The 20,396-nt window shown below is 47.2% G+C and overlaps 1 protein-coding gene across 3 annotated transcripts in view; it reads right to left on the reverse strand.

The window, feature by feature from the left end:
* LOC144694930 (metal transporter CNNM4-like) overlaps window positions 1–3,578 on the reverse strand; it is a 34,470-nt gene extending 30,892 nt beyond the window's left edge. For all 3 annotated transcript variants that reach the window (XR_013579838.1, XR_013579839.1, XM_078565711.1), the window contains exon 1: window positions 2,200–3,578. Coding sequence is in view for 1 of the 3 variants with exons in the window: in XM_078565711.1 (XP_078421837.1) it covers window positions 2,200–3,577 (1,378 nt within the window). In the remaining 2 variants the exon portion in view is untranslated. The remainder of the gene's footprint in view (window positions 1–2,199) is intronic.
* Between the last annotated feature and the right edge of the window lie 16,818 nt (window positions 3,579–20,396).

The raw sequence follows: 20,396 nt of genomic DNA on the forward strand, positions 1-20,396 counted from the left end.
ATCAGTCAGCACTGGCCTCTCTCAAAAGCTTTGACCAAATTAGAATCCTATACAGCAAACTTGCGCAGCAGCCATTTGACTATTGACACTGTCACAGTATATGTCCACTTGCTCCAGGGGTCAGAAACCCTCACCTCACCTTCACCTCACCCCCCCCCCCCCCCCCCCCCCACCCCCACCCCCCCAGCCTAGTCTGTGGGTAATTATCCCCAACAACTGAAGCCTCCTCTGATACTTGGAACCTGGCAAAGGCTTTGACAATTAACTGCTTTAACAGGAAAAACACAATGTACGCACTGCTGCGGGAGCCTTCGACAGCATCCAAAGCAATTGGAAATTTGGTATGGAATATAAATGAGAATCTGGGAGGCCAACAGGCAGTCCCGCACAGCATGCTGGGCGTCACAACCCTATCACAAACCAGAGGTACAAGGTCCTGTGAATGATGCTGCCTCCAAATTTTGTGCATAACCTATTCATCTCAATACAGAGTTGTAGAGGGGCGAGGCCATGGAGGGATTTGAACATCCAGACCCACTGTAGGTCAGCACTGGTGCTGAGTGAATGGGGCCTGGTGCAAGTCAAGAGGATTATACGGACGGCAGAATTTTGAGCAAGCTCCAACTTATGAAGGATGAAGGGTGGGAGGTCAGCCACTGGAATAATTGAGGCTGGAGGTAACAGGAGCTGGAGGAAAGTTTCAGCAGATAAAGTCACGGCTGGAGCGGAGTCGGGTGATATTACAGAAGGTGGAAGTAGGCGGTCTCGGTGATGCAAAAGGATATGGCGTCGGAAACTCAGCTCGGGGGCAAACAGGGCATTGATGCTGCAGTCTGGTTGAGCGTGGGACAGTGATAAGGGTCTAGAAGGCATTAAAGGCTAGAAACCAAGCTTGCAATGGGTGCCAAAGACAATGGCTTGCATTTTTCCAATAACAGCTGGGGGCAATTGCACCTCATCCAGGGCTGGCATGATCATATGAAATTTGGCACTGGTCAGGACAAATCCAAGAATACCAAATTTCAGACTACCCGACATTGTACATACTACGACACTGTAGTATAAACTGTTGAGATCATTTGAAATTTGGCTTTCTTGCATTTGTCCTGACGAGTGCAAGGCAAAATACTTTGGCAACATGTCTCTCTTTTCAGCAATATCCATGTTTAAAATTATGAGGGGTTTTGGTATATATCCGGAAACGGTTTCCACTGGCAGGAAAGGGTCGGTTACCAAGGGACACAGGTTTATAATAATTGGTTAAAATAAAAGCCCAGAGGAGTGACAAGGAAAATTCTTTTCATATTATGCAGCGAGTTTATGATCTGGAACACATTGCCTGAAAGGGTAGCGGGAGCAGATCCAATCGTAACCTTCAAAAAGGGGATGGGATCAACACATGAAAAAGGAAAGATTTGCAGGGCTATAGGGAGTGGGATTAGATAGCTCAAAGAGTTGGCACAGGCACGATTAGCCTCATTCCATGCTGCGCAATTCAACGCAGAACCTGACGTCATGTCCAGATGACGCTGCCAAAGGGCAACATCTAGGTTACAAATGGGGATGGGGAGCCAAGGATAGATCCTTGGGGGAACCCCAGAGGTAATGGAATCAGGGAGAGAAGCCATTGCCCGCGATTCCCTGGACAAGCAGGAGTGGAACTAATGGGAGTGTGGACTTTATAACTCTGTGTACCACTTAAGGATCATTGTAAGTGCACAATCAGCTACAAAACTAGTGAAGTTAAGAAATTAAACCTAACACCAAAACACAGGTTGAGTGTCAAGGCCTTAATCATCAGTTCTCAATTCCTCCTCCAAGTGAGTTACTTCTCTGCTGCTTCCTTAAAATGTTCTTTAACTCATTGAAACAGAGTCTACTGGTGCAAAGACCCTCCGTATCTCTTTCTAGTGGTTAGCCCTCGGGACAGTTCCAGCAGATCTGGATCCAATTCTCAGCTTGCAGCTGGTTACATCCTGTTGGCTCAGTGACCAGGCACACAGCCCAGACCCACAAACTCTGCACAGACACCAAGAGTGTGGGCAGTAGAATTTTCGACACTTGTCTGTCTACCCTGCTCGACAAAACAAACAGGGCGAGCATGCAAACAGAGCCATCAGCTCTCGTGGCTGGAATGTGCAGAGCTCCAGTAACCTGAAAAGAAGCTACAAGTCAGAACATTAGCACTGCAATTCTCACCTTGCTTGAACTCCTCGAGCATCATATCCAGCCGGGTGTCATAGAATACAAAGTGCAGAGGGTGGCTGTAGAATTTGGTGATCGTCTTGAGGGGAACGCAGTCATCGGGGTCAACAAAGGCCAAGTCCTTGACGTAGAGGATGTCGACGATGTTCGATTTCTCCTGCTCGTAGACGGGTATGCGGGTGTAGCCTGTCTCCATGATCTCGGACATGGTGCTGAAGTCCAGAATGGCGTCACTAGCCACCATGAAGCAGTCGTGGATGGGCGTCATGACGTCCTCGACCGTCTTGCTGCGCAGCTCCAGGGCGCCCTGGATCATGTTGAGCTCGTCGGCCTCGAGGCCGTTGTACGGTCCTGTCACCTTGAGCATCTCGAGGATCTTCTCACGGCTGTAGACCTTGCCGATCTCCTGGCCCAGGGCGCAATCCAACATCTTGCTGATGGGGTAGGAGAGCGGAAAGGTGAGCAACATGAAGAACTTGGTCAGCACCACGGTGCGGGCGCCCACTGCCAGCCCGTGCCGTGAGCACAGCGCTTGGGGCAAAATCTCACCCAGGATGACGATGCCAACAGTGGAGGCCACCACGGTGACCCAGCCCGAGCCCAGCAGCCCGTCCAGCAGCACGGTCAGGGTGCTGTTGACCAGTACGTTGCCCAGCAGCAGGGAGCACAGCAGGTAGTTGCCCTGGCGCCGGATGGGCTCGATGGTGCGGGCGTAACGCCGCTCGGTCTCGGTGCCGCAGTTCTGCACGATCCGCAGCTCCATGGGGTCCAGGGCCATGAGGCCCAGGTTCAGGCCCGAGAACATGCCCGAGAGCACGAGCAGCAGGGAGGCCAGGATGATCTCCAGCCACATGGGCATGAGTGGCGGCTCCTCCTCCAGCACCCGCAGCCGGCTGTCGGCCTCGGCGTGCAGCAGCCAGGCCCCGCCGCCCTTGGCCTGGCTGCAAAGGCCGAAGAGGCGGGCCTGCTCCCGCTTCCTCAGCGCCTTGACCTGCACGGTCAGCAGCGCCGAGGTGGGCCGACTGGCCTCCACGCCGGGCTGCACCTCCATGTCCTTGCTGTGGTTGGGGCAGGCCCGCCGGCTCCGGTTGCCACCGCCGCCTTCCTCCTCCTCCTCCAGCTCGGCGAAAGCCACCCGCCGCCACGTCTCGCCGTCGATGCCGCTGCCGAACACCCGCAGCTTGACCGTCTGGCCCTCGGTGATCCGCAGCATCTCCGACTTCCCGTCCCCCTGCTGCTGCACGCCCTGCGCCAGCCGCAGCCCGTAGATGCCGGTGTCCTGGCCCGTATCGTTGGTCGTCCGCCCTCCCCGGGAGTGCAGCAGCGTCAGCAGCACACAACAGCACCAGCCTCCCGGCCGCAGCCTCGCCATCTTCTGACCTCCCCGCGCCGCCACCCCTCCCAACCCCTATCCCTGCCCGCCGGTTCGGCCCCTCCCCGGCTGCTCAATGGCCCGCCCTCCGTCCCACCCTCCGCCCTTCCCTTCTCCATTGGTCGAGGTCCAGGTCAATCAGCTGCAGTTGCGCGCCTATTGGTCGGGCTCTTCCTTCAGTGCCTCCCGCTCCCGCAAATCTCATTGGATTTGCTGCCTCCTCCTGTCCTTCTTTCCTATTGGATAGTCTCGCTGTCACTTACAATACCTCTTTCCCAACCTCTTCCACTCCGCCTCTCCTGCTCTAATGGTCGAACGCGCGTCAATCAGCGGCTCCTTCCCTCCCCTTGGTCTCCCGTCTACTCCTGCCCCTTTCCCATTGGGTCGGCTCGCTGTCATTCACCTCGGTCTCCTGCCCCACTCGTTTATTGGTCGAATGCACGTCAATCAACCGCCCGCTCTCCCATTGTGCTCTCCGACTACTGCCCCTCTTTTCCATTGGCTAATCCCGCTGTCATTCAGCTCGACCTACCGCCCCCTACCCGGCAATGAGTTAACTCCTACCCGCCCTCCCTCCTCCATTGGTGAATTGGTTGTCAATCAGCACCTCCGGCACTCCTATTGGTTGCCCTTCTCCCTGTCCCGCTTTATCATTGGTTAGTTTGGAAGTGCGCTTCCGCAAAGGTTCCATTTCCCGCTCCGCCCCCCCACCCCCACCGAGCTCATTGGCCGCAATTATCTCGGCCGCGTGGTTTGGCTCCTCCTTCTAGTTGCAGCCAATAGCAACCCAGCCTTCGATTTTCGCCAATTTCTATAGGCTCAGTCCGCTATCAATCAGAAGCCCCGGGAAGATAATGGGTGGAGACTGTCTCTTCAAGGTGCTCGTCCAACATCCAGGCTGCAAGGGGTGACTTCATCCACACCTCAAAAGGGAGATGGCGGCAAGTGGGAATATCACTGGGCTAGTAATCCAGAGGAAAACAGAATTACCTGGAAAAACTCAGCAGGTCTGGCAGCATCGGTGGAGAAGAAATCAGTTAACGTTTCGAGCCTTCATGACCCTTTGGCAGAACTGAGTACAGTTAGGAGAGAGGAGAAATATAAACTGGTTTAAGGTAGGGGGGGCCGGGGGAGAGAGAAGTTGAGGGTGGGGTGGTTGTAGGGATAAGCAAGCAGTGATAGGAGCAGATAATCAAAAGATGTCACAGACAAAAGGATCAAAGAGGTGTTGAAGGTGGTGATATTATCTAAGAGAATATGCTAATTAAGAATGGAAGGCAGGATATTCAAAGTACAGCTCTAGTAGGGGTGGGGTGGAAAGACTAACAAGGTTTTAGTTTTAGATTTAAAAATAATGGAAATAGGTGGGGAAAGAAGAATCTATATAAATTATTGAAAAAAAAGGGGGGGGAACGGGGTGGGGATGGGGGGAGGGGGAGTTTAAGATCTAAAGTTGTTGAATTCAATATTCAGCCCGGAAGGCTGTAAAGTGCCTAGTCGGAAGATGAGGTGCTGTTCTTCCAGTTTGCGTTGGGCTTCACTGGAGGAAAGCAAACTGGAGGAACAGCACCTCATCTTCCGACTAGGCACTTTACAGCCTTCCGGGCTGAATATTGAATTCAACAACTTTAGATCTTAAACTCCCCCTCCCCCCATCCCCACCCCGTTTCTCCACCCCCCCCCCCCCTTTTCAATAATTTATATAGATTCTTCTTTCCCCACCTATTTCCATTATTTTTAAATCTAAAACTAAAACCTTGTTAGTCTTTCCACCCCACCCCCACTAGAGCTGTACTTTGAATATCCTGTCTTCCATTCTTAATTAGCACTTTTCTTAGACAAATATCACCACCTGCAACACCTCTTTGACCCTTTTGTCTGTGACATCTTTTGATTATCTGCTCATCTCCACAATCACCACACCCTCAACGTCTCTCTTCTCCTCCCCCCCACCTTAAACCAGTTTATATTTCTCCCTTCTCCTAACTATGCTTCAGTTCTGCCGAAGGGCCATGAAGGCTCGAAACGTTAACTGATTTCTTCTCCGCCGATGCTGCCAGACCTGCTTGAGTTTTTCCAGGTAATTCTGTTTTTGTTTTGGATTTCCAGCAACCGCAGTAGCTTTTAGCTTTTTGTTTTTATTATAGTAATCCAGAGGCCCGGCTAATCTTCCGGGTACAGGGCTTCAAATCTCATCGTGGCCGGTAGAATTCAATTAACAAATCTGGAATTGAAAGCTTGTCTCACTAATGGTGATCAAATATGATCAATTGTTGTTTTAGAAAAAAAACCCATCTAGTTCACTAATATCCTTTAAAAAAAAAAATCTGCCATCCTTACCTGGTCTGGCCTACATGAGACTCCAGACCCACAGCAACGTGATTGACTCTTATATAATATAAAAGCAAAATTCTGCGGATGCTGGAAATCTGAAATAAAATCAGAAAATGCTGGGAAAACTCGGCAGGTCTGAGAGCATCTGTGGAGAGAGAAACAGAGTTAACAATTTCAAATCTGTAGGACCCTCCTTGACTCTTAACTGCCCTCTGCAATGGCCGAGCAAGCCAACAAATGCTGGCCTTGCCAGGAATGCCCAATTCCCATGGAAGAATAAATTTTTAAAAGCCTAGAGGCAAAATCCTTCTGCATTCGACAAAATGCACAGACAATCCAATTGAATGGTACCTGCCTTTGCAACTGTGCATTCCCATTGGCGAGTAATGGAAAATTATGAGAAAACTGAAAAGGACGGAGAGCCCAGGTGAGGCTATTAAAGTCACAAAATAGGACAGAGTGTTTGGAAAGGGCTAGGAATCTAACTTCAAGCACATCAGATAAAGGGACAAATGAGAAGGGGGACGGGAAATACAGGACTGAAGGTGTTATATCTGAATGCACGCAGTATACGAAATAAGGTAAATGAGCTTGTGGCGCAGATTGAAATTGGCAGGTATGATGTGGTGGGCATCATGGAGACATGGCTGCAGGGGGATCAGGACTGGGAGCTAAATATCCAAGGATATACATCCTATCAAAAAGATAGGCAGGTTGGCAGAGGGGGTGGGGTTGCTTTGTTAGTAAGAAATGAAATTAAATCGATAGCAAGAAACAATGTAGGGTCAGATGATGTAGAATCTGTGTGGGTAGAGTTGAGGAACCGCAAAGGTAAAAAAAAACATAATGGGAGTTACGTACAGGCCTCCGAACAGTAGTCAGGATGTGGGGCACAAGATACACCAGGAGATAGAAAAGGTGTGTAAGAAAGGCAAGGTTACAGTGATCATGGGGGGGATTTCAATATGCAGGTAGACTAGGAAAATCAGGTTGGTAGTGGATCCCAAGAAAAGGAATTTGTGGAATGTCTACTAGATGGCTTTTTGGAGCAGCTTGTGGTGGAGCCCACGAGGGAACAGGGAATTCTAGATTTAGTGATGTGTAATGAGGCAGATTTGATAAGGGAGCTTAAGATGAAGGAACCCTTGGGAGGAAGTTACCATAATATACCCTGCAATTTGAGAGGAAAAAGCTGGAATCAGATGTAACGGTATTACAGTTGAATAAAGGCAACTACAGAGGCATGAGGGAGGAGCTGGCCAGAATTGACTGGTAGATGAGCCTAGCAGGAAAGACAGTGGAAAAGCAATGGCAGGAGTTTCTGTGAGTAATTTGGGAGACACAGCAAAAATTCATCCCTAGGAAGAAGAAGCATACTAAAGGGAGGACGAGGCAACCATGGCTGACAAAGGAAGTCAGGGACAGCATAAAAGCTAAAGAGAAAGCATACAATGCGGCGAAGAGCAGTGGGAAGCCAGGGGATTGGGAAGCCTACAAAGACCAACAGAGGACAACTAAAAAAGAAATAAGGAGGGAGAAGATTAAATATGAGGGTAAACTAGCCAGTAATATAAAAGAAGATTGCAAGAGTATTTTTAGATATATAAAGGGTAAGAGAGAGACAAAAGTGGACATTGAGCCGCTGGAAAATGAGGCTGGAGAAGTAATAATGGGGAACAAAGAAATGGTGGAGTAACTGAATAGGTACTTTGCGCAGTCTTCACGGAGGAAGACACGAGTAACATCCTCAAAATTCAAGAGAGTCAGGGGGCAGAGGTGAGTATGGTGGTCATTACCAAGGAGAAGGTGCTAGGAAAACTGAAAGGTCTGAAGGTGGATAAATCACCTGGACCAGATGGATTACACCCCAGAGTTCTGAAGGAGATAGCTGAAGAGATAGTGGAGGCATTAGTGGTGATCTTTCAGGAATCACTGGAGTCAAGGAGGGTCCCAGAGGACTGGAAAATCGCTAATGTAACCCCCCTGTTTAAGAAGGGAGTGAGGCAAAAGACGGGAAATTACAGGCCGATTAGCCTGACCTCGGTCGTTGGTAAGATTTTAGAGTCTATTATTAAGGATGAGATTTCAGAATACTTGGAAGTACGTGGTAAAATCGGGCAAAGTCAGCATGGTTTCATCAAGGGGAGGTCATGCCTGACAAATCTGTTAGAATTCTTTGAGGAGGTAACAAGCAGGTTAGACAAAGGAAAGCCAATGGATGTTATTTACTTGGACTTGCAGAAGGCCTTTGACAAGGTGCCGCACAGGAGGCTGCTCAGTAAGATAAGAGCCCATGGTATTAGAGGCAAGGTACTAGCATGGATAGAAGATTGACTGTCTGGCAGGAGGCAGAGAGTGGGGATAAGGGGGTCCTTCTCAGGATGGCGGCCGGTGACTAGTGGAGTTCTGCAAGGGTCAGTGTTGGGACCACAATTTTTCACTTTATACATTAATGATCTAGATAAAGGAACTGAGGGCTTTCTGGCTAAGTTTGCAGATGATACAAAGATAGGTGGAGGGACAGGTAGTATTGAGGAGGCGGGGAGGCTGCAGAAGGATTTTAGACAGGTTAGGAGAATGGGCAAAGAAGTGGCAGATGGAATACAACGTGGGGAAGTGTGAGGTCATGCACTTTGGTAGGAAGAATAGAGGCATAGACTATTTACTAAATGGGGAGAGAATTCAGAAATCTGGAGTGCAAAGGGACTTGGGAGTCCTGGTCCAGGATTCTCTTAAGGTTAACTTGCAGGTTGAGTCGGTAGTTAGGAAGGCAAATGCAATGTTGGCATTTATTTCGAGAGGACTAGAATATAAAAGCAGGGATGTGCTGCTGAGGCCTTATAAGGCTCTGGTCAGACCACATTTAGAATATTGTGAGCAATTTTGGGCCCCGTATCTCAGGAAGGATGTGCTGGCCCTGGAGAGGGTCCAGAGGAGGTTCACGAGAACGATCCCAGGAATGAAAGGCTTAACATATGAGGAACGTTTGAGGACTCTGGGTCTATACTCGATGGAGTTTAGAAGGATGAGGGGGGATCTGATTGAAACTTACAGAATACTGAAAGGCCTGGATATAGTGGACCTGGGGAAGATGTTTCCATTAGTAGGAGAGACTAGGACCTGAGGGCACAGCCACAGAGTAAAGGGAAGACTTTTTAGAACATAGATGAGGAGAAACTTCTTTAGCCAGAGAGTGGTGAATCTATGGAATTCATTGCCACAGAAGGCTGCGGAGGGCAGGTCATTGAGTGTATTTAAGACTGAGAAAGATAGGTTCTTGATTGGTAAGGGGATCAAAGGTTACGGGGAGAAGGCGGAAGAATGGGGTTGAGAAACTTATCAGCCATGATTGTATGGTGGAGCAGACTCGATGGGCCAAATGGCCTAATTTCTGCTCCTATGTCTTATGGTCTTACGCATTGTTCTGTTTTACTCATAGATCAAACAGTATTTTTTCTCTCTGCAATGCAAATTCGGCATATTAAAGGTGCCCTGCAGAGGTGTTGGAAGAAAAGGGATTGTACCACAACAGATTGGAAGGATTGGTTTGCAACTCCCCTCTTCCATCTTTTAAAGCTAAATAAGGACAAATTGCTGCTCAAAAATAGAATCATCACCCTTCCTGCGTGATGAAGGAGGGCATCTTTGAGAAGGAAATAAATGAACTAACATTTCTGTTGCACCTTTCAGGATCTCAGGACACCCCAAAGCGCTTTATGGCTGAAGTTCTCTGAAGTGTACCAGTTTGTGTACAGCAAACCCCCACAAACAACAGAGAGGTAAATAACCTGATAGTCTATTTTAATTTGCCGAAAATTTCAAATCTCCTTGGAAACCTAACATTCCCCAAACGCCTGCCTGCTAGTTATAAGCAAATATATATGGAGATAGAAAGTCCTAGGTTCAAATACAAATCCATTTCTTTAGTGCCTTTCATCTGGTAACACAGCGTAAGGTAAAAGCAAAATACTGCAGATGCTGGAAATCTGAAATAAAAGCAGAAAATGCAGGAAAAACCCAGCAGGTCTGACAGCATCTGTGGACAGAGAAACAGAGTTAACGTTTCGAGTCTGTATGACCCTTCTTCAGAGCTAAAGAGAAGTAGAAATGTGATGAAATTCATGCTGTTTAAGGGGGGGTGTGTAGCAGCTGAAGTGGATAGAAGGTCAGCAATAGGGATTAAGGAGATTGACAAAGACTTCATGGACACAAGACAAAGGGGGTGTTAATGGTAGTGATAAGGGCTAAAGAAGGTGCTGATAGTGGCATAAAGATAAGAAAGCAGAATGTTTGAATAGCAGAACAAGGGTCAGCACTGTGTGAAAGAACAACATGTAACAAGTAATAGATGGAGGTGGGGTGGGGGAGGGGGTGGTGGTTCAAGAAAAAGGATATTAAAAGGGATAAGAGGTTAAAAAGGGGGATAAAACAATGATTAAATGAATAAAAATAAGTCAATGAAAATAAAAAGAAATTTAGAAAAAGGGATTAAAAAGGGGTGAAGATAGAGAAGAGAGTTCATGGTCTGAAGTTGTTGAACTCAATGTTAAGTTTGGAAGGCTGTACAGTGCCTAATCGTAAGATGAGGTGCTGTTCCTCCAGTTTGCATTGAGCTTCACTGGAACAATGCAGCAGGCCAAGGGCGGACATGTGGGCATGAGAGCAGGGTGGTGTGTTGAAATGGCAAGTGACAGGAAGGTCTGGGTCATGCTTGCGGACAGACTGAAGGTGTTCCGCAAAGTGGTCACCCAGCCTGTGTCTGGTCTCCCCAGTGTGTAGCAGACCGCATTTGGAGCAGCAAATGCAGTAGACCAAATTGAAGGAGGTGCAAATGAAGCGCTATTTCACCTGAAAGGAGTGTTTGGGCTCTTGGATGGTGAAGAGGGAGGAGGTAAAGGGGCGGGTGTTGCACCTTCTGCGATTGCATGGAAGGTGCCGTGGGAAGGGGATGAAGAGTTGGGGGTGATAGAGGAGTGGACCAGGGTGTCCCGGAGGGAACAGTCTCTATGGAATGCTAACAGGGCAAGTGAGGGGAAGATGTGTTTGGTGGTGGCATCATGCTGGAGTTGGCGGAAATGTCAGCCGCTGATCTTTTGAATGCGGAGGCTGGTGGGGTGAAAAGTGAGGATAAGGGGGACCCTATCATGGTTCTGGGAGGGATGGGAAGGGGTGAGGGCAGAGGCGCAGGAGATGGGTTGGACATCGTTGTCAACCACAGTGGGTGGGAAACCTCGGTTAAGGAAGAAGGAAGACATGTCAGAAACGCCATGGAACCACAAACCCACGCCATCACTAAGACCGCCAATTTTCACCTCCATAACACTGCCTCAGGGTTTGGAAGGTGGTATCATTGGAACAGGTGTGACGAAGGCGAAGGAACTGAGGGAATGGGATGGAGTCCTTACAGGAAGCGGGGTGTGAGGAGCTGTAGTCGAGGTAGCTGTGGGAGTCGGTAGGCTCGTAATGGATATTGGTGGCCAGTCTATCACCAGAAATTGAGACAGAGAGAGAGGTCAAGGAAGGGAGGTGAAGTGTCGGAGATGGACCATGTGAAGGTGATAGAGGGGTGGAAATTGAAAGCAAAATTGATAAATTTTTCCAGGTCCAGACGAGAGCATGAAGCGGCACCAAAAAAGTCATCGATGTACTGAAAAAAGAGTTGTGGGAGAGGCCTGAGTAGGACTGGAACAAGGAATGTTTCACATACCCCATAAAGAGACAGGCTTTACTGGGACATATGCGGGTACCCATAACCACACCTTTTAATTGGAGGAAGTGAGACAAATTAAAGGAAAAATTGTTCAGTGAGAGAACAAGTTCAGCCAGGCAGAGGAGAGTGGTGGTGGATAGGGATTATTCAGGCCTCTGTTCAAGTAAGCCCTCAGACCATCCTGGTGGGGGATGGAGGTGTAGAGGGATTGGACGTCCATTGTGTAGAGGAGGCAGTTAGGGCCAGGGAACGGGAAATTGTTGAGATGACATGGGCATCAGAGGAATCGCGGATGTAGGTGGGAAGAGACTGGACAAGGGGAGAGAGAATGGAGTCAAGATAGGAAGAAATGCGTTCCATGGGGCAGGAACAGGCTGACACGATCAGTCTGCTGTAAGGTGATTGACAGGAGCTTTCCCAAACAGAATTTGACATTGAGCCACATAGAGAGATATTAGGACAGATGACCAAAATCTTGACCTTGTTTCTCACCTCCTTGCTACCCCTTGTTGACATCATCCAAAAACACATGTTTCCACATGTACGCCGAAGACACCCAGCTCTATTTCACACCTGCCTCTCTCAACTCCTCCACTGTCTCTCAATTGCCAGACTGCTTATCTGACATGCAGTACTGAATGAGCTGAAATTTCCCTCAGCTAAACACTTGGAAAGACCAGAGCCATTGTTGTCAGTCCCCACCGCGAAACTCCATATCTTAGCTACCGACTCCATCCCTCTCTCTAACTGTTCTCAGCCAAGGTGTCATATTTGACACTAAGATGAGCTTCCAACCACAAACCCAGACCATCACTAAGACCGCCTATTTTCACCTGCATAACATTGCCTCAGGGTTTCCACGAAAGATTAGCTTGAGGCAGATGGAGTTGAGTGATGTTACAGAGCTGGACTCAGGCAGTCATGATGATGGCACTGCAATGTGGTCAGAAAGTCATCTCGTGGTCAAGGATGACAGCAAGGTTTGCGGACAGTCTGTTCTGTTGGGGATGGAGTCGAAGGTGAGGGGATGGAATTCATCATGGGGGTGCTGCAGACCATGGCTTTGGTCTTCCCACTGTTTAGTTGGACGAGATTTCTGCTCATTCAGTTTTGGATGTTGGACCAAACAGTTTGACAACTTAGAGGCAACGGAGAGGTGGAGAGAGGTGGCGGTGAGGTGGAGCTGTGTATCATCAGCATACATATGGATCATATTTTTCAATTTCGTCACTAATGGGCGGCAGTCGGTGAGAAATAGGAGGGGTCCAAGAATAGATCTTTGAAGGACACCTGAATTAACCATGTGGGAGTGAGAAATGAAGCCATTAAAGGAGATTCTCTAGGTACCGCTGGATAGATAAGGATGGACCCAGGCAAGTGCCATCCCACTCATTTGGATGATGGTGGGGAGACGTTGGACGAGAATGGTCTGGTCAGCCACGTGAAAGGCTGCAGACAGGCCACAAAGAATGAGGAGGCGTACCTTTGTTGCAGCCACATTAGGAAGTCACTTCTGACTTTGATAGAAGCTGTTGCAGTACTGAGGCAGAAACCTGGAGCATTCAAACATGGAGTTCTGGCAAAGATGAACTCAGATCTGGGAAGCGACAGGATTTTGGGAATAAAAGGGTGGTTGGAGACACGGAAGTTTAATCTTACTATTTTTGCTCTCCATTACTGCAAAGAAGTCTTCGAAGAAACAATTTAAAATTGCCACCATTCAAAATGGACTCATAATGCCCAAGCATAACAAAATTAGGCTCCAACTGGGCAATTTGAAAAAACACTCTCAAGCCATCTTTAAAACTCTTCAGCTCAATTAATGCCCTCTGACTCACTGACAACCAACTATTGATTTCGCTGTAATCCTGTCTAAAAATATTTGGCCAGACAACATTATTACAGTGCAGTGTACTGAACACTGTCAGATTGCTAACATTTAAATTTAGAAACAAAATGCTTGTTTAAAGCAGGACGCAATTTTCCTCATGGTTATTAAGAAAGTTGAATTGAAGGGAAAATGTTCATTGGCTATTAGAATTTCCTGAATCTTTGTATTTGAGCCTCTCATTCAGACTATGTCCTGTCAAAATGGGAAAAAGATGCCACTTAATGTGGAAACTTTGAAATGCAGAAGTCTATCCATTGATTCTTTTTTTTAGCTAAAGACGTTTTGAGTTGTTTTCACTTAAATTCCAATGGAACAGAAACAACTTTGTCAAGCTCAAACTTAACAGCTGCTTCTTGGCTAAAATTAGCACTGGGAAGAAAATGTAGCCAAATATTGCTCAAAAAGTCTGCATACAATAGCTGCAGTGGTTATGGTTCCAGAATAGTAACCCAGAGGATGTGAGTTCAAATCCCACGATGGCAAGTTGTGAAACTCCAGCTGGTTACTAATGTCCTTCAGGGAGCAGAAACCACACACGTTTATCCAGTCTGAGCTACAGTCTGGACTCTGATACTGCATTATGTTCTTGGTTACAGGGCACGACAAGGTAGATGGCGGGAAGGATGTTTCCCTTGGCTGGAGGGGTATCTAGAACCAGGGGACACAGTCTCAGAATAAGGGGCAGGATATTTAGGACTGAGGTGAGGAGGAATTTCTTCACTCAAAGGGCAGTGAATCTTTGGAATTCTCTACCCCAGAGGAATGTGGAGGCTCCATTATTGTGTATGTTCAGGACTGAGATCGATAGATTTCTACATATTAAAAACATCAAGGGATAAGGGTGCAGGAAAATGGTGTTGAAGTAAAAGATCAGCCATGATCTCGTTGAATGGTGGAGTGGGCTCGAAGGACTGAATGGCCTACTCCTGCTCCTCGTTCTTATGTTCTGGTGTTGACTCTCTCAGTCCATTGAAGTGGCCTAGCAAGGTGCCCAATAGTTTTTTTAAAAAATCACTCCTGGGCAACAAGGAATGGGCAATTAATTACATTTCAACAAATGTCAAAGGCAATTTTTGTTTAATTTGTTTACCAATTATCCACTGCTTCTTCCCTGAGGGCTGTGGCACATGAAGACATCATGGCAGCTTACAGCATTCAACCAAGTGGCCCATTTGACCACACACAAGAATGGTTTCCATTTGTGCTATGGTCCCAGAATGCAAGCCAGCCAGGGACAGTTGACCAAGCAAGATCCTCCATCGCTCAGTTCAGGGTGATTTCCCCCATGGACCTTCCCAAGGAATAATGCAGCTATCAGATGCAGGAATTGTTGAAAGCCCCATTGCTGCTCCAGTTGAATTCTCATCCCTTGAAGATTGCCAATCTAGATATTGTATTAAGCAAAGGCACCACCCTGTGGGCAATAAGCCACAGAAGCCAGATGATCCCAGGTGTGGGTGCAGAATGTATTCAAATTCCTTCATGGCCTCGCCCCTTATCTCTGTAACCTGCTCCAAACCTATAATGCTACAAGCTTTCTGGGCTCCTCCAGTTCTGGCCTCAGCTAGGAGACTAGTTATGGCATTGCTGCTGGCCTCAGTTCCCTATGTCAGGCCCCACGGTGAGTGCAGCTCCAACAACACTTAAGAAGCTCGACACCATCCAGGACAAAGCAGCCCGCTTGATCGGTACCCCATCCATCTTAAACGTTCACTCCCTCCACCACCGACACACAGTGGTAGCAGTGTGTATAATCTACAAGATGCACTGCAGCAACTCGCCAAAGTTCCTTCGACAGCACCTTCCAAACTTGCGACCTTTACCACCTAAAAGGACAAGGGCAGCAGACACATGGGAACACCACCACCTGGAATTTCCCCTCCAAGCTACACACATCCTGGAAATATATCGCCGTTCCTTCACTGTTGCTGGGTCAAAATCCTGGAACTCCCTCCCTAACAGCACTTTGGGTGTACCTACACCACAGGGACTGCAGCGGTTCAAGAAGGCGGCTCACTACCACCTTCTCAAGGGCAACTAGGAATGGGCAATAAATGCTGACCTTGTCAGCGATGCTTACATCCTATAAATTAATTAAAAACAGGAGAAACCAGGCAGTGGAGAAATCCAATTTGATTCCAGCTTGTACAACTACTCCAGCTAACCATTATTCTCAGGTTACTGTTAAATTCCAGCTGTAACTCACTCCTTGGTGTATGTGAAGTGGCTTGATAAACCTATAGAAACTTAGCACAGAAAGTGGCCATTTTGCCTACCGTGTCTGTCCTGGCTTCTTGAAAGAGCTATCCAATCAGACCCACTCTCCTGCACTATCCTCACTGTCCTCAACTTTCAACTGCTTTTTTTTTGAAAAAAGGTTTCCTTATGGAAGGACAGGTCTGTAAAAGGACAGGGGCCAGGGCAGATTAAACGACAAAAGGTTTCATGGTACAAAAGCAGAAGGGAATGGGTAAAGTAGAGAAACAAAAGATGTGTCTAGATGTGCCCTGTCACGGACTGCACTGGTACAGAGTGGAATTACTGCAAGTTGGTGAGAAGGGAGTGAAATTTTAAATTTTAAGGGTTAATCTTTTATAAAATCTAGTACTACTTGCTTAAGAGAGGTTAAGTGCCCTGTCACAGAGTGCACTGGTATACGGTGGAACCATTGCGGGTTTGGTGAGAAGGGAGTTCGGTGAGGGAGGTGCTCATTTCTTTCTCTTTCTCTATCTTTCTCAGCCTGCAGGAGACCAGGAGCTGAAAAGTTGCACGAGAGGGCCGAGTTTTGAAAACATCCAAGAGTGACATCATAGGGGAAACATAAGTTAATCTGTTGGTGGGAAACTGCTGTTAGGGAGTGTCTTCAAGTAGCTGAAACTTAGAAAAACACATTCTTTTCAAAAAGAGGAGCTACTTAGATTTCAGTAAGAAACACAAGCAATAGGGATGTAAAGTTAAGTCAAGACCAGGTAACATAAAGTAGTACAAGTAAACCAAAGTAAAATAAACTTAACATAATGCTGTTGATGTGGTGGACATGGACTTTCAAAAGGCATTTTATACAGTGTCGCACAACAGACTTGTGAGAAAAGTTATTGCTCGTGGAATAAAAGGGACAGTAGCAACATGGATACAAAATTGGCTGAAAAATTGGAAGCAGAGAGTAATGGTCAATGGATATTTTTCAGGCTGGAGGAAGGCTTGTAGTGGAGTTCCCCAAAGGTCGCTATTGGGAACCTTGCTTTTCCTGATATATTTTGATGATCTAGATCTTGGTGTGCAATTTCATAAGTTTGCAGATGATACGAAGCTTGGGAATGTTGTGAACTGCGAACAGGACGGTGTGGAACTTCAAGAGGGCATAGACAAGTTGGTGGAGTGGGCAGATAGGTGGCAGATGAAGTTCAATGTGGAGAAATGTGAGGTGATGCATTTTGGTAGGAAGAACATGGAGAGACAATATAAAATAAGTGCTGATATTCTGAAGGGACTGCAGGAGCAGAAAGACCTGGGTGTATATGTACATAGATCATTGAAGGTGGCAGGACAGGTGGAGAGAGCAGTTAATAAAGCATATAGTATCCCGGGCAAAGAGTATGAGAGCAGGGAGGTATGCTGTATTTATATAAGACACTCGTTAGATCTCAGCTGGAGTATCTAAGCGCCACAAGATAGGAAGGATGTGAACACATTGGAGAGAGTGAAGAAGAGGTTTATAAGAATGGTTCCAGGGATGAGACACTTCAGCTATGAGGATAGATTGAAGAGGTTGGGACTGTTCTCCATGAGAGAAGAAGGTTAAGAGGAGATTCGATAGAGATGTTCAAAATCATGAAGGGGCTGGACAGAGTAAAGAGGGAGAAGCTGTTCCTGCTCGTCAGAGGATCAATAACCAGAAGGCACAGATTTAAAGTGATTTGCAAAAGAAGCAAATGCGATGTGAGAAAAAGCTTTTTCACACAAGTAGTTTGGGTCTGGAATGCACTGCCTAGAAGTGTGGTGGAGGCAGGTTCAATCGAGGCATTCAAGAGGGCATTAGATGACTATTTGAATAGAAACAATGTGCAGGGGTACAGGGAAAAGGCAGGGAAATGGCACTAGGTCATAATGCTCATTTGGAGAGCTGGTGCAGACACGATGGGCCAAATGGCCTCCTTCTGTGCTGTTAAAATTCTGTGATTCTGTGAAGGGAAGTAAACTGAAGCCACAGCAGGATAGCTGGGTCATATAGAATGCGTGTCCCATAATATGTGGGAAGTCGTCAATGCTACCAGTGTCCTAGGTGACCACATGTGCAGAAAGTGTCACCAGCTGCAGAACCTTGAGCTCTGGGTTTCAGAGCTCGAGTGGTAGCAGGAGTCACTGTGGCGCATCTGCGAGGCTGAGAGCTATGTTCAGAGAGGTGATCACACTGCAGCTTAGGAGGCTGGAGGCAGAAAAGGAATGGGTGACTGCCATCTACCTTGTCGAGCCCCGTCACCAAGAACACCCTGGAGTCACGTGTATGGCCACAGAAACACCTTTCTGTTCCTCTAACTAACAATCCCCTATCACTACTGCTCTTCCACTCTTTTTCTCCTGTACAGCAGAGCTGCCTGTTGTGTCACAAACCTGGCTCTGACAGCAGTATCTAAAACAGGAAACCGATTGGCGAGCAGGATCCCAGGGGATTCCTGCATCACCTGCCCAGGATCCTGCTCGCCAATCGGTTTCCTGTTTTAGATACTGCTGAGGGTGTTGGTTCCTCAGAGGAATGCAGTCAGAGCCAGGTTTGTGACACAATAGGGGCAGCTCTGCTGTACAGGAGAAAAAGAGGGGAAGAGCAGTAGTGATAGGGGATTTGTTAGTTAGAGGAACAGAAAGGTGTTTCTGTGGCCATACACGTGACTCCAGGGTGGTATGTTGCCACCCTGGTGCCAGAGTCAAGGATGTCACGAAGCGGCTGCATGACATTCTTCTGGGGGAGGGTGATCAGCCAGAGGTCGTGGTCCGAGTTGGTACCAATGACTTAGGTAGGAAAGGGGGTGAGGTCCTGAAAGCAGACTTTAGGGAGCTAGGAAGGAGTTTGAAAAGCAGGACCTCGAAAGCAGCAATCTCAGGATTACTCCCAGTTCCACGTGCTGGTGAGCATAGAAATAGGAGAATTGAGCGATTGAACACGTGGTTGGAAAGCTGGTGTAGGAGGGAGGGCATCAGATTTCTGAGGCATTGGGACCGGTTCTGGGGAAGGTGGGACCTATACAAGCCGAATGGTCTACACCTGAACAGGACTGGGATGAATATTCTCGCAGGGAGATCTGATAGTGCTGTTGGGAGGGGTTTAAACTAGATTGGCAGGGGGATGGGAACCTGAGGGCAAATTCAGACCAGAGAATGGGAGATGGAGAATTAGTGAGTGACTCTGAAAGACAGAAGCACCACGAGTTAAAAAGTGCACAGCACAGAAATTTGGCAGTGTTAAAAAGTATATATATAAATACAAGGAGTGTAGCAAATAAAGCCGACAAGCTGAGGGCACAGATAGACAAAAGGCAGCATGATACCATCATTATAATGGAAACCTGGTTTAAAAAGGGGCAAAAATGGCAGCTCAACATCCCCGGATATAGAGCTTTCAGCCAGCATAGTTGGGGGGGGGATTAAAAAGGTGGGGATGTGGTATTATTGGTTCAGGCTTCAATTACAACTGTGAGGATGGATGATATACTAAATAAAGCATCAAATGAGGCCATACGGGTTGAGCTCAGAAATAAAAAAAGGGCAGCCACATTGCTAACAGTTTACTATAGACCCCAAATAGTTAGGGGAGTTAGAAGAGCAACTATGTAGGCATTTCTGTGTGCAAAAACAATAGGGCAGTAATAGTTGAAGGCTTCAACTACCCTAATATCAACTGGGATTCAAACAGTGTGAAGGGCACAGAGGGCGCAAAATTTTTGAACTGTGTTCAAGAGAACTTTTTTAGCCAGTACATAACCAGCCCAGTGAGAAGGGCTGCAACTCTAGATTTAGTCTTAGGAAATGAAGCTGGGCAAGTGGATGAAGTAGCAGTGGTGACCATTTTGGAGATAGTGACCATGATACAATTAGATTTAGCATCATTGTGGAAAAGGACAAAGATAGAACAGGAGTAAAAGTTCTAAATTGGGGGAAAACAAGTTTTCCAAAGCTGAGAGGTGAACTGACGAAAGTGGAATGGATACAGGTACTAGAAGGGAAAGCAGTGTCAAATCAGTGGGGGATAGTCAAAGGTGAGATTCTACAGGCACAGTGTAGACATGTCCCCACAAAGAAAAAGGGTAGTACTGCCAAATCTAGAGCCCCCTGGTTATCCAGAAGCATACATGGTAAGATAAAGCAGGAAAAGAAACCTCATGACAGCCACAAAAGGCTTAATACCGTAGAAAGCCTAGAGGTGTATAGAAGGTACAGGGGTGAAGTAAAAAAGGAAACTAGGAAAACAAATGGGCCGAATGGCCTCCTTCTGCACCGTAACAATTCTATGAATCAAAGAGGATATGAAATCATATTGGCAGGTAAAATCAAAGAAAATCCTAATATGTTTTACCAGTGCATTAAGAGCAAGAGAATAACTAAGGAAAGGGTAGGGCCTATCAGAGATGTACACGGTAACTTGTGTGTTGATGCTGAGGATGTGGTCAGGGTTCTCAATGAGTACTTTGTCTCTGTCTTCACTAAGGAGAGGGATGATGCAGACATTCTAGTTAAGGAGAAGGAGTGTGAAATATTAGATACAATAAGCATAATGGCAGAGGAAATACTGGAGGGACTGGCATCCTTGAAGGTGGATAAATCACCAGGGCTGGGTGGATTATATCCCCGGCTGTTAAAGGAAGCGAGGAAATAGCGAATGTTCCGAGGAT

Source organism: Cetorhinus maximus, chromosome 20, assembly GCF_964194155.1.
Source record: "Cetorhinus maximus chromosome 20, sCetMax3.hap1.1, whole genome shotgun sequence".
Taxonomy (NCBI): domain Eukaryota; kingdom Metazoa; phylum Chordata; class Chondrichthyes; order Lamniformes; family Cetorhinidae; genus Cetorhinus; species Cetorhinus maximus.